Source organism: Oreochromis niloticus, linkage group LG19, assembly GCF_001858045.2.
Source record: "Oreochromis niloticus isolate F11D_XX linkage group LG19, O_niloticus_UMD_NMBU, whole genome shotgun sequence".
NCBI classification, from domain to species: Eukaryota; Metazoa; Chordata; class Actinopteri; order Cichliformes; family Cichlidae; genus Oreochromis; species Oreochromis niloticus.
The window spans coordinates 456,689-470,178 of record NC_031983.2 but is presented as its reverse complement, the minus strand read 5'-3'; the positions used below and the strand labels follow the sequence as shown (position 1 = coordinate 470,178).

Here is a 13,490-nt window from a genome sequence, read left to right as displayed (position 1 = left end):
TATAGTGTAAGTGAAGGTATCTGTTTCTGTGTTCCACTGTACACCTAGAGTTCTCTCAACTGGCAAAGTGTCATGCCTAAGATCCAGATCTTTCACCTCGTTGGCTCTGTGTTCTTCAGGAATTGACATCAACACTTTTCTACTGTTACTTGTCCATTTTGTTAATGTAAACCCTCCACTGGTACACAGAGCACGAAGATCACTGACTAATTTCACTGCAGCCTTTTCTGTAGCTACGCTTTTCAGACAATCATCTACGTAGAAGTTGCACATGACTGTCTGAACAGCTTCTGGAGATGCTTCTTTCTTGTGATCTTCTACGGTTCTTCTTAGCGCATATGAGGCGACACTTGGTGAGGAAGTAGCTCCGAATAGGTGCACCATCATCCTATATTCCTTCATGGGCTCATCCAGCTTGCCATCTGGCCACCAAAGAAAACGAAGAAGATCAGCATCTCTTTCTGGTACATTGACTTGGTAAAACATTGATTCAATGTCTGCCATCAGCGCTTCTGGCTCTTCACGGAATCTTAAAAGAACACCCACCAGCGTGTTAGTCAGATCCGGTCCCTGCAGTAACTCCTTGTTTAGAGACATATCCTGGTATGAAGCCGTACAGTCGAACACGACTCGCAACTTTCTCTTCTTCGGGTGATACACCCCATGGTGTGGTATATAGAACACTCTGTTGTCGTCACGGCTCAACTGATGGTCTGGCACTGGAACTGCATAGCCCTTGGTGATGATGTTTTCCATGAAGCACTTATAATCTTCAAAAAACTGAGGATTCTTCTTAAACTTCCTGAGCAAACATGCTATCCGCTGCTCCGCAACACAACGGTTGTTTGGCATTTGCAGATTCTCATTCTTAAGTGGCAATCCAACGTTATAGTGTCCATTTTCGAAGGTCGTTGTCTTTTCTACTGCTCGTAGAAACTGTTTGTCTTCTTGTGACATTTCCTCTTTGTCGTCATAATTACGTTCCGAAAAATTGATGTTATACTGTTGGACCAGTAGCTTCTCAACTTCCACTAAGGAGATTCGGCTTACTGAGAAATGTGGTTCTTTGTTTTCTGAATCATTTAGTTCTTTTCTTATGGGTCCATTCACAACCCAACCAATGGTGGTCTTCACTGCATAAGGACCTCCATTTTGTCCATTAATGACACGCCATGGCTCCATTGCTTTTGCACAGTTGGCTCCTATAAGCAGGTCTACATTAGCCTCTATCTCTGGTAGCCTCACTTCATGTAGATAAGGCCACTTCTGAATGTCTGACTGCTTGGGTATGTTTCCACTACTCACAGGTATACTAGTGTGAGTGAACACCTTGGGTAAGTCAACGAACTTGGAATCTTCCAACCCACACACTTCCAGGCCTGATATAACAAAACTGTTCATGAGTTTCTGTTCTCCTGGCTTTTCTTGACTCATGGTACTTAGAAGTATCCGTGTAGGCTTTCCTTTAACATTCAGTTTCCTTTGTAGATCTTCAGTGCAGAATGTTGCCGTGCTTCCCGGGTCCAAAAAGGCATAAGTCTCTATATATTTATCACTTATTTTAGATTTGATCTTGACTGGTACTATAGAGAGCACACATTCCTCTTCTCCGGCCCCTGTAAGCCCACAAGTCTCTTGACTGACAGGAACTTGAGCACAAGGTGCCTCATTGCCATCAGTAACATCCTTCCTCTTTGCTTCCACAGAACTTTCTTTTTTCTGGCTGTGCAGAATGTCTGGGTGCTTTTGTGAACACTCTTTACATTCCATTCTGCGCTTACAGAACTTGCTGAGATGCCCATAAACCAAACATCCAAAACAGAGTCCCTTTGACTTCAAGAAATCTACACGTTCTTTGTGTGGTTGATTCTTAATCTTGCCACAAGAAGCAAGAGTGTGAGGCTGCTGACAATACAAACATGGCTTCTCAAAGGCACTCACTGTCTTGATTGAATTTTCAGTTTTAACGTTTGTTTCTTGTCTTTTGTTCTCGGCGGAGATGTTGGTGGCAAAACTGCTTCCTCGAAACTCCTTCTTTGCTGGATATCTTTCCTTTTGGTCAGTCTTTCCACTTGTCACTGCACGGTTGTCTGGGATATTACCAAAGAGTGGATCCATAGCTATCTTAGCCTGGCGGTCTATAAAGTTCACCAAATCTGCAAATCTTGCTCTTTTGCCCTTCTTTTCTTGGAGTTCAAATGCTTCTACATGCCAGCGTTCTCTGGTTTTATAGGGCAGCTTGGATATCACTGTGATTGATTGGATTATCCATCTCTTCCAAAAATTCAACATCTTCCATGGTGTTGCGACATCCAGTCAGGAACATAGCATAAGCATTTAATGCTTTTGCATCATCATTTTTCACTTGCGGCCATTTGAGTGCTTTCTCAATGAATGCGCTTGCGATCCTTAGCTCATCTCCATAGTGCTTATGTAGCAACCGTCTGGCCTCACGGTAACCTTTGCTAGGAGTCATGTGAACACAACTGCGAATTAGCTCCTGTGGTTCGCCAGCAGTGAACTGTTCCAAAAAATACAGCTTATCTTGATCGTTATCAGTCTTTTGCTCTACTGCATGTTCGAAGGCTCTTATGAAGGCCTTATCCTGTAGTGCATCACCTTTAAAAACAGGAATGTCCTTTGTTGGCAACTGACCCAGCTGCTGCTGTTTCACAAGTAACTCAGTGATTGCATTCTGTTTCTGCATGACTGACAATAGATCATCACTTCTGTTAATGTGAGCATTAAGCCCATGAGTGGAGACTGGATGAGACAGTTGTGGTACCTGTGAGTTTTGCACTTGTGAATTAGCGTGACTACTCACATCAGCTTGTTGTGGGAGCATTATGCCAACTCTTTCCTTTTTAACTCCTCGACCTTGCGATCTTTGTATTGACACATAACTGCTCAGACCATCTTCAGATCTTTCATATTCTTTGAGCACCTTTAATTTTGCTTGACTTTCCGCTAGTGCAGTCTCCAACTCTAACTCTTCCTTTTCCACTTTGACTCTTGCTGTTTCAAGCTCAAGATGTTGCCTAATCCTAGCCAACTCTAACTCAAGTTCTTGCTTTTTCTTCAATGCTGCGGCTCGTTCCAACAAGGCTGCGTGTTCTGCCTCCTGTTTAGCACAAGTGGAGGAAACTCTAGATGTTGTAGATGCTCGGCTGATTTGAGACCCATGCGAGCTATGAACTGCATCCTTTCTAGCTCCAACCTGTGATGCGCTGTCATCTGGGTTCACAGCTTCCTCCAAGTCATCTGTAATGTGCTCCTGCTGCTCAGCTTCATTTGGAATCATATGCTTATGATCCTCTGCTATCTATTTCTTTGTTATTTTCATAAACTCTCTTATTGATGCCATTTTGGGCTCAAACCAATTGTCCTGGTCAAACATTTTTTCTTCTTCAGACAAAAGGCTCATAACCTGGTTATTGTGACTGTGAAACTCATTCAGAGCCAATGCAAAGTCACTTTCCATCCTTTCTTTCACATTTTGAAGGTTCTGAGCATCACTCATCATTGTCTTTATCTCCTTTATTTTGCCTGTGATTGTTCCTAATGTTCGTCTTCTTAAGGCAATGAATCTCTGTAATTTTTCTTCCAAAGCCTTCTCTGTTAACTTACACGTTCTTCCCACCTCTCTTTCATCTGCCATCTTACAAGTTTCAGGGGTTTATTGGCTCAAGTTGCATGCACTATTTGTCTTCTTAGATTTTTTTAATAGACATAGTGTAAACCAGCTTCATAACGTGCCAAAAACTCCACATTGACTGCATCAAATCCTGTTTTACAACATGCAGTCCCACAGGCAGAGAGAGAAAAAAGAGAGCAGGGTTGACAACGGCAGGGAAGTTAAGTTTCACTTTCGTTTTCCACCAAACTTAACGAGCCGCCGAAAGACGTCCTTTTCCTCTTACAGCACGAAGTAATAAGAGAGTTTGTTACCTTCTTCTAAAGAATAATCCAAAGAATTATCCGGTTCTGTGCCAGCATCCTTAAGCAGCGCCTTTTATCTTACATTCCGCTAGGCTGCGCCCTTCCATCCGAGCGCCACGCAGCCGATCCCCCACATATTGGTGAAGCGAGTTTTTTGACTTTTGTAGTGGCGGCACTCCGTCTCTATTTCACTCTTCTGTACCACCTTTAGGAGTCAGTCCGGCAACATGCATTTGAAACGCGAGCAAGTCCAGGCTCTTTTCTTGCAAAAAAGATGTTTATTGAAACTTTGAATTTACATGGCAAGACTCGGTCAAAAAACTGTGTTGCTTCCAGCTTATCTGACTCCCCAACTACGTAACTACAGTGTGCCGGAAGCCCAAATACTAAAAAGCGCATTAGAATGTCGCACTTCTATATTCTTATACCTTTAACAAAACAGTATTTTGAAATTAACTAGAAATTATATTCTTAACATCAAACATGTATATTTCTCCTCTAATCATTTTACCAGTACCAATAAAATTAACCTTTAATTGGCTCTTAAAGCCGGTAGCCACATGATTATCAGCAGTTACCACGCCTACCTAGCTGCATCAGAGCCGTTTTCTGTCAACAACCTCCATTTTAGACCCACCTATAGACACGTGACTGGACAGACGTCACATGCAGGAAATTTGGGCCCACGTGGGTTTTGGCCTTGGAATGTCTGACTGGTTGAAGTAACGTGAACGTGACATTGTTACTGTGACTCTATTGGCTCAAACAATTAAAAAGAGGTGTCAATCATGCAAATTGACCGAAAGAAACCAAAGTTACAGCCCCTCAGAGTTTAAAGGGCCAGAGGCCAATTAAGCGCTCCATGCGCAGAAAAGGCCCATTACCATGTAAATGTGTGGTTAATTCTTCAAAAATGTATTTTTAAAAAAAGCATTTTTAGGCATGTTAATAAAATTAATGAATTTCTGCTCTTAAATACCTAAAAAATTCAACTGGCATGGTGTCCAGTTGTGTGCCAAAATTGGACATTTTTGTACGTCTGGATATTCATGTATTGACAGTGCTGTAATTTTTCACTGTTTCACTTTAAAAACATAAATCTTTGCACAGATGATGTTTATATGTTAGTACAGTTCTCATCATTTTGCAGAAAAAAAGAGACTGCTAAAAATAAAAACATAAGAGGTTTTTGGACAAAGTTTGTGTTCTCCATTCTTTAAGCACTGGTTCGAGCACCGTTTAAGCACCAGCACCGTTTCAAAAGTACCGATTTGGCACCAGTATCGGATAAAACCTAAACGATACCCATCCCTACTGCTGACCCAAGCTCCACTTATGCCAGTTATGAATATATACAGTACTGAGCAAAAATGTTGGAGGCCAGTCCATGACTGATGGACTGACTGTGTGTTTTTCTAGCCAGTTATGCTTTTACTACATTGATTTGGGATAGTTTTCATGCTGACAAATGAAGCTTTTGGTAAACAGACTCTTTCAATATGATATTGCAGAGTGGATCAAAATCTGACCACTCCATAAGACCCATCGGCACTGATGTTCAGTCCAGTTCTTGTATAATTTGGCATAGCTTGGCTGTTGCTCCCTATAGCCTTTACTGAGGAATGGCTTCTCTCCAGCCACCCTTCCACCGAGACCATTTACGAACAGTTTGTGAATCAGCTGAAGGGCCAGATGCATCTCTGAGGTCCTGTGTTAGGTCTTTTTCAAAGAAAGTGACTTTCAGATAATATTCATTTGCTGTTTTTAAGCCTGTCATTTGTTCTTTTCTCCTCAGTTCAAACCATATCTATGTTGTCCAGGTTAAACATAGCACCCTATGCCGATATATAATATAATAGCTCTTGAGGAATCACCTTGTTGGATCAAAAATTACATTTTATAGCTGTCAAAATGTGTTGTCTTTGGCATTTTTCCTAAGTTCAACAAAAGAAATGGGTGCAAATGGTATGTTTTTGTGACAGGTTTCCAGTAAATAAGTGCCTCTTCGCATTGTCAGCACAATAAATGATACCATACTTGAATGTTGGCACTGTTGTGCAGAGCATTGCTAGTTTGAAGAGGAGAGGTTGTCCTGTTGTAGTGGACTGTTCTGATGCAATGTAACAGTAAGAGCAAAAAGAAGTGGTGAACATGTCTGTCGATGCATTAATAGTTTTAATCAGATGCATTTAAATGTGTTCAGGAGTCGTTTATTTATACAGTCAATAAATGAAAAAAAATGCCAGCGTGTTTCCATGGAAAGAGGAAGAATACACAGAAAGAACTATAACTGTTTTGATAAGGCAGAGTTGTGATAACCTCTGTTCTTTGTGCCTGAGATGTGCGCCATCTCAGGCACAAAGAATACTGACATCTAGTGGATTTTATATCACAGTACACTCCATCTCACAACATGCAACTGCAGCAATTGAATACTACTTCCATTTCTGAACACATACTGATAACAGTTATGTCTATATTAAATCGTTCTATGTTGAAGTCTTATATTCACAATGTAAAAATATTCAAATTTATAGCTGGGTAAAAGTACTTCACTGGGGGCACCACTTAATATAATGATTTATGACGAAGACCCTGAGACAGTTGAAGTTGAACATCTCCACTTGGGGCAGCGACTCAGGTGAGAGCCATGACTCCAGAGTTGGAAATGCCATTTCTCATCTCTCTCAACTGTAAGACATCCCAGTGCAGGCTCGTGGTTGTCACTTGGTGACACCTACAAAACCAAATCATCTGCAAAAAGCAGAGAAAAGATCAGAGCATGTGATCCCACTGAAGTCGTAGATATAGAAAAATGACAGATATGTATGTTAAATCATTTTCTTGTATAAATACGTGAAGAGTCTGATTTTTTTTTTTTTGATTGAGTTCACTTCATCTAATTTAAGGACAGGTTAAAATCTAATGTTTTAGGTCATATTAATGCAGAAAAAAAGGAAATGTTTAAGGGTTCGCAGACTTCCAAGCAGCATTCTATATGAACTATATTTTTAAATGTAAATAGAAAATATCTTAAACATAACATATAGTTTTCTTAATTTCCTTGGCAACAGTTTTGTTTGATTTAAAATTAAATAGACTGCAATAAAGACCTGATTTTTGTAGGTGAAGCTGCCTTTTCCTGTGGACCAGATCACCAACTTGCCACGCAATGACTTCCAGATTCTCATCAAGATGCATAAACTGACCTCGGAACAGCTGGAATTCATCCATGACATCCGCAGGCGCAGCAAAAATCGTATTGCTGCCCAGCGCTGTCGCAAGAGGAAGCTAGACTGCATCCAGAACCTGGAGAGCGAGATTCACAAACTGGTATGGTCAACTAAAACACATACACACACTTTGAATAAATAAAATAATAATAATAATAAAAGGTTTGTGGGTATAAAATGGAAATGTGACACTTATTAAGCCATATTTTAATCTAACATGTTCTCCAGTATCCACATTGAAAATCTAATGCTCTAAGGGTCTGTCCAGTGAACGTGTTAACAATGTATCTAAGCCATTCACAGATTTAAAAGCAATAAAAAGTATGATAAACTTTTTACAGGGAATTTGTAAATATGGTTAAAGAAGACAATATGGGGGTGGCTGTAGCTCAGGAGGTTCCGCAGGTCATCTACTAATTGAAAGGTTGGTTATTCAGTCCCTGGCTGCTCCAGCCTGCATGCCAAATATGGGCAAGCTACTAACCTCAGGTTGCTCTTGAGGTCCATTGGAGTATGTTATATGTTATATAGATTAATAAATTATTTATTTTTGTATTTTTTATAATTTTTTGCCTCTTTTGTTTTTTGTTTTAGGAATTACCGTACAATGTATTTTTCTTTTTACATGCATTTTGTAAACCCTTAGTGATCCATAAGCTTGAACTATAATTTAAATCCACAAATGCTGGTACTAACCTCACATTTATTATATTTGGCTTTTTGGAACAATAGACCTAACACAGCAGATGCTATAGTGGATTGGCGATTCATGGATTGTGTGCTCGACTTATAGGGCGATCATGCTACTCAGCTTCACTGGAAAAGTCTACTCCAAAATACTGAAAAGGAAATTATCATCATTATTAATATCTCACTACACTATGTGGTGTTGACCCTGGTCATGGAACTTCGAACTAGCTCTTTCTTCTCTGAAAGTTTTTTCAGGGTGCATGGGAATTTGCCCAACAAGTCCACCTGTGGTTTGTGGATTCTGTGGGTATTGCTTTAGGAGTATGCGATATCCAGCATACCATCCCTGTACACCTGCAGTGACCTCCAGCTTTGCTGGCAAGTAGTCAGACTTGTTTGGAATAGAAGTTGGACTTTTCCAGGGCTCCCGTTCTCACCAATTCTTCTCAGAATTTTTATGCATAGAATTTCAAAGCAAAGCCAAGAGGTGGAAGGCTTCCACCTTGGTGGAAACTTCATTTAAAAAAAAAAAGAAAATTAAATGGTTAAAATAGTGTCACTACTAAAGACTGCCAGAACGTGAACCCTCCTTCATTTTTCTCATGTTAAGCAATAGTGGATCATTGTCAGTCCACTTTTGCAGGGATTTTTCCTGCTGTACGTAAATATCTGTTGGAATATATTGACAGTTGTTTTATTGATTCCCAGCTCCAGTGCTATTAAGCCTATTAAGAAACTCCCTAATATCAATCTTGTAGGCACTTGTCAGTTATGTAACAATATATGATATATAAATTTTACTAGGTCTAAACTTGACGTTGCAACTTTTACTGAAAAGCAGAGGCTGCTCGTGTAGACATGAGATTGAGTTAAAAGATTCTTCACAGGCTTATAACTGTAATGAGAGGTATGGGGCCAGATTGGAAGTGGGCTGCAGTTTACCTGATGAAGTGATCAGCAATGAGGAACAGCAATGTCATGATAACCTGATGATGCTTTGTCTTGTGAACCCAGGTATGTGAGAAGGAGAAGCTGCTTAGTGAGCGAAACAGGCTGAAGGTTTGCATGTCCGAGCTGTTGCAGAACCTCTCTTTCCTCTCCCAGCAAGTGTGTAGGGAGGTGCAAGGCAGCCAGCCATCGCCCATCTTTGCCAGCATTGATCTCACATCCAACCCCTCATCACCTTCAACTGAGGACAGGTCTGTCCAGCCCACGTCACCTGTGACCCAACAAAGTGAGGTTGCTTGTACATCTAATTTGGATGCCAATCAGGAGGGGTTAGAGGATAGGCAGCCTGCAGAGGAGATGTTGCCTTTAAGGCAGGAGGATCCTGAGCGTTCACTAGTGCTTGAATCTACTGACAAAGTATGTAGCCCCACTGTAACAGTGGATTTCTGTCAGGAGATGACTGTGAAATGCACAACAGAAGAACACAACAGACAAGACTGTGCTTAGAGTTTGGGGCTAAATGACACAATCTGTGCATACTTTGATATTTAAAGCATTTGTTTCTATTCTTTTTTTTTTTAAATGAATGATACCAGTATTGTCTTTCAATATTGTTCAACAGGTATTTTTTTGACTGGTATAAAATAAAAGCATTGGCAGCTTTCTCTCTCTTTCTGTGTTCCATTGGATTCTCTTCCTATCATCTTCCCTCCCTGTCTCATGCATCATGGGAGGCTAAACTCAGGAATTCTACAGAATGTACAGTGATATGCTTGTTAACATAAACCTGAACTTTACTTTGCAGTCCTGTCTAATCTTGACAGTTACTTATGTGCAAAAATGATTAGTGGTAAATGTTTGGATATATTGTAAGTCAGTTTTCATTTTGAACCACTGAAATGTGGAAAATTTTAGTTTAGTTTAGTATTATTATTTCTATTAATGTTATTTATATAAAGTAGCTTTAAGCTGTTTTTTAATATGCACCCATTTTACTTCAGTCTGTTGATGCTCCTCTAGTTATTTAACCATGAATTGGTAAAAAAAATATATATATATATATATATATTCTAATGTCTATAATTTAGGGAATCCCACCTTTACTTATGGTTGGGGCATGACCAAGGTGACATAAATCCAAACTAAAACCACAGCCATTTTTAGAGATCTTTTTGGTGTTTGGGTTAAATAGTGGAGCTATAATTGGACAAGTCTGAGTGTTTTTAATTTTAGTGAGAGCTCAGCTAGGCCATGCTGACTTTCCTGGATATTTTTGCAGGGGTATCCACAGTCTCTTGCAGACCATGGCCCCTTAGACAGATAATGAAATTAATGATACAAATATTCTATCTAAATGAACTATTGAAAAACTATTGAAGTAAATCTGATTATATCAAACAGTTTAGGCTTGACTCTATAAATTGATGCAGTAACTGTTAAGTGATACAGGCCTTTAAAGTAAAATGTTACCAAAGTTCTGTATTTATAAAATTTCACATTGGAAGACAAAAATTAAATGAGCTGTCATATACATTTAGAATTTCTTATGTCAGACTTGAGCTTTACTTTTTTGTGTATTTTTTTTTTTTATCTTTGTCTTCTGTGTTTTTTAAATGATTCTACTAAAGAGGCAGAGATACATTCCAGAGTCAAAGCACTGCCGAGTACATCTAAGGGGGAAGACATGGAATTGGTTACATGCTTTGTGATGTTAGCACTAAAATTAAGTATGAAGCCAACTAAGTGGTTTCCAATAGATGGTTTCCATAGGGGTCACTTTATATTTATATTTTTCCTGAAGATTTTTCCTGAAGATTTTCTCACTTGGTCTTTATAATATGAGTTTAGTATAAAAATCAGCATGCAAAAAAACTATAAAATTAAGCTTGGCAGATCTTTGTCAAAACTGCATATATGGTGTTCAAACTGGGTTTGGGGTTTCTAGATGTTCCAAATTGTTTCCTGTAAATTGGAAGGTTTCTACACAGACCTGTTTCACTTGATCCTGACAAAGACTAAAATGAAGTATTATTCGCTGGCCATTTTTTAACAAAGCTTACAAAGAAATTACTGTCTTTGATTATAATGCATATAACTCAAAACAGTTACTACTGCATATAAGAATATTTGAGTACTGTGAAAAGTTTTTCCTCTAAAAACAAGGCCACTTTCATATATTCTGTATTCATTACATTCAAAACATTTGAAAATCATTAATGTTGAGCTTGAGTAAAATAGTATAAATAGCATATATCCACTTGGGAACTTGGGAGAGCTTCACAGAGAGTAGACTGAGGCTGGTGTTGGTGCATCAAGAGCACCGTGCACAGACGTTGCTCCTTTTATAAAGTCACCATTTAATTAAAGACAATGTCAGAAGCATCTTACCAGAGCTAAGGTAAAAAGCAAAAGAACTGGTGTGTTTCTCAGTGGTCCAAAGTCATCTTTTCAGATGAAGGTAAATTTTGCATTTCATTTGAAAATCAAGTTCCAAGAGTCTAGAGGAAGAGTGGAGAGAAACAGAATCCAAGGTGTCCAATGAGAAGTTTCAAAAGATTGTGATGATTTGAAGTAACATGCCGTCTGCTGATGTTGGTTTCACACAGTCACACTAAACTCCAACATGAGTGTAGCTGTCTACCAGGAGACACCTAATGCTTCCGTCTGCTGACAAGCTTTATGCAGAATTGTATTCCTTTTATATCCGGATTGGTAGGAAACTCCAACCAAATGGTTTGCTGACCATGTTATTGCTGTGCTTGATCGAACTAGTCCAGGGGTGTGCAACCTTTTACACCCAAAGAGCCACTTGGACCCGGTTTCCACGCAAAAGAAAACACTGGGAGCCGCAAATACTTTTTGACATCTAAAATGAAGATAACACTGTATATATTGTTTTTTACCTTTGTGCTTTGTGTGAACAACTAAGGTGTGTTGCTTATGAAATCCATGAAGTGCTACAGAGAAAATTACATTTTATTTACGTAATTAACACATTTTGAACTCTTAAAGAAATATAACAAAAGGAAAGACACCCAGCTGAACTAAAATGATCCATGTAGCAAACAAAAACTGTTGTCAGCCGCCACCCTTATATCGCCTTTGGGCTGTTGGAGCCTTGACCTGACTCTTAAAAAATAATTGGAAAAAAGCACTATGCTGCTGAAAAATGAAAAATAGATATTTGCAAAATTCTGCCTAAATATGTATTTTACCTGGTTAACGCGTGCGGCGGGGCGTGGTTTGCAGCGCCGCTGCAGGGGAGGCGGACGCACCTGAGCGACACCCGTAATCACGCCTCGCCGCCTTTACGTCTGCGCTATCTGTGCTGTTGTGTTGTTGGTGGTCTATGTCGGGCTGTGAGCTGAAAAGCTACAGCCGGCTGTATGCGTACAGCAACCGTGTGTGAAAAGTGCTCAATAAAGAGGTGCTCAAAAGCGTGTTCATGGAAACATCGTCGGGTCTGCCGTGATATGTTTACAATGGGACTTCTGCTCCTGAACCTCTGTGCACAGAGTCCGCAAATCGGGGATATACGAAGTCAGTTTACTCACGGTGTTTGTCTTTATCATAGTTCACGGTGGAGAACAGCTGCTGACATAATGTGGATCCGAAGATCCGTAGGGTTGAAAGTCTCGATAAATGCACGGCGTTTCGGCGGCTTCCGCGAGTGTGACTCTTATTTTGAGCGATGAAAAAAATAATAGAATATAATTTTATTTTTATATTTCAAAATCACAACAATCTTCCAATTTAGAACTACGAGTTAAAAAGAACTAACATAAATAAAATACACTTCAGCTAAATACTTCTAATTTATTTTCCCAAACCACGCGGAGCCGCAGTATAAGGACTAAAGAGCCGCATGCGGCTCCGGAGCCGCGGGTTGCCGACCCCTGAACTAGTCCCTCACTTCAATATTGCCATAGACACTGTTAAAAAACGGTCATCTTATATGGATCATTTCTACAGAGATGTTTTTGTTATTAGTTTATCTGGATTCTTCTCATTGGGAATTTGGCCAGGAAAGATTGGTGATTCCAAGGAAACTCCTCCCAAATGGTTTGCTGACCATGTTATCACTATTACCACTGTGTTTGATTAGCCCCAGAAAATTAAGCTTTAAATTAGGCTAGGCATTTCTCTCAATTGTAACATGCTAACAATGAGAAGTCACTGTTTTGCTGGATTTTAAACTTTAGTAAATCCCATGTTCACATGTGAAATTATAAAATAATCAACATTCTTGGCTTTGTCTAATAGAGGTCATAATGTCTTGAATCATTGGGATATATTATCCATTATAATGGGTTTAAAATTCAGTCATGCTGGTAAGGTCTGTAATCGACAGTTTAAAGACCAGTACATAGAATCTATTTGTGGAACTGGACAATAGAATTTATAACTTTCCATGCTCAGAGGGAGACGTGCAAGGAAATCATATTCTGTTATTTCTTTCCTTTTGACCCATGTATTTATTGTATTAGTCATATTTTAGTGTTTGTAGTAATTATGCATTAAATTGCACTCATTTTGCATTGTTCATAAGACAACCGTGCTGAAAAGTATTCAATGCAGCATGTTCAGTTTCAAATTAACAAATGATTTCAATGTGCTGAAACTCCAAGCAAATACTGAATCTCTACATACGCATCAGTATCTGTAATACTGCATGGTGGT

General features: G+C 39.3%; 1 protein-coding gene across 1 annotated transcript in view; it reads left to right on the top strand.

Annotated features, from left to right (window-relative positions):
* LOC102083216 (transcription regulator protein BACH2) overlaps positions 1-11,711 on the top strand; it is a 37,650-nt gene extending 25,939 nt beyond the window's left edge. Inside the window, exons 4-5 of the mRNA XM_025901127.1 lie at positions 7,066-7,272; positions 8,877-11,711. Of these exons, the coding sequence (XP_025756912.1) occupies positions 7,066-7,272; positions 8,877-9,317 (648 nt within the window). The 3' untranslated portion in view covers positions 9,318-11,711. The remainder of the gene's footprint in view (positions 1-7,065; positions 7,273-8,876) is intronic.
* Positions 11,712-13,490: the final 1,779 nt, after the last annotated feature.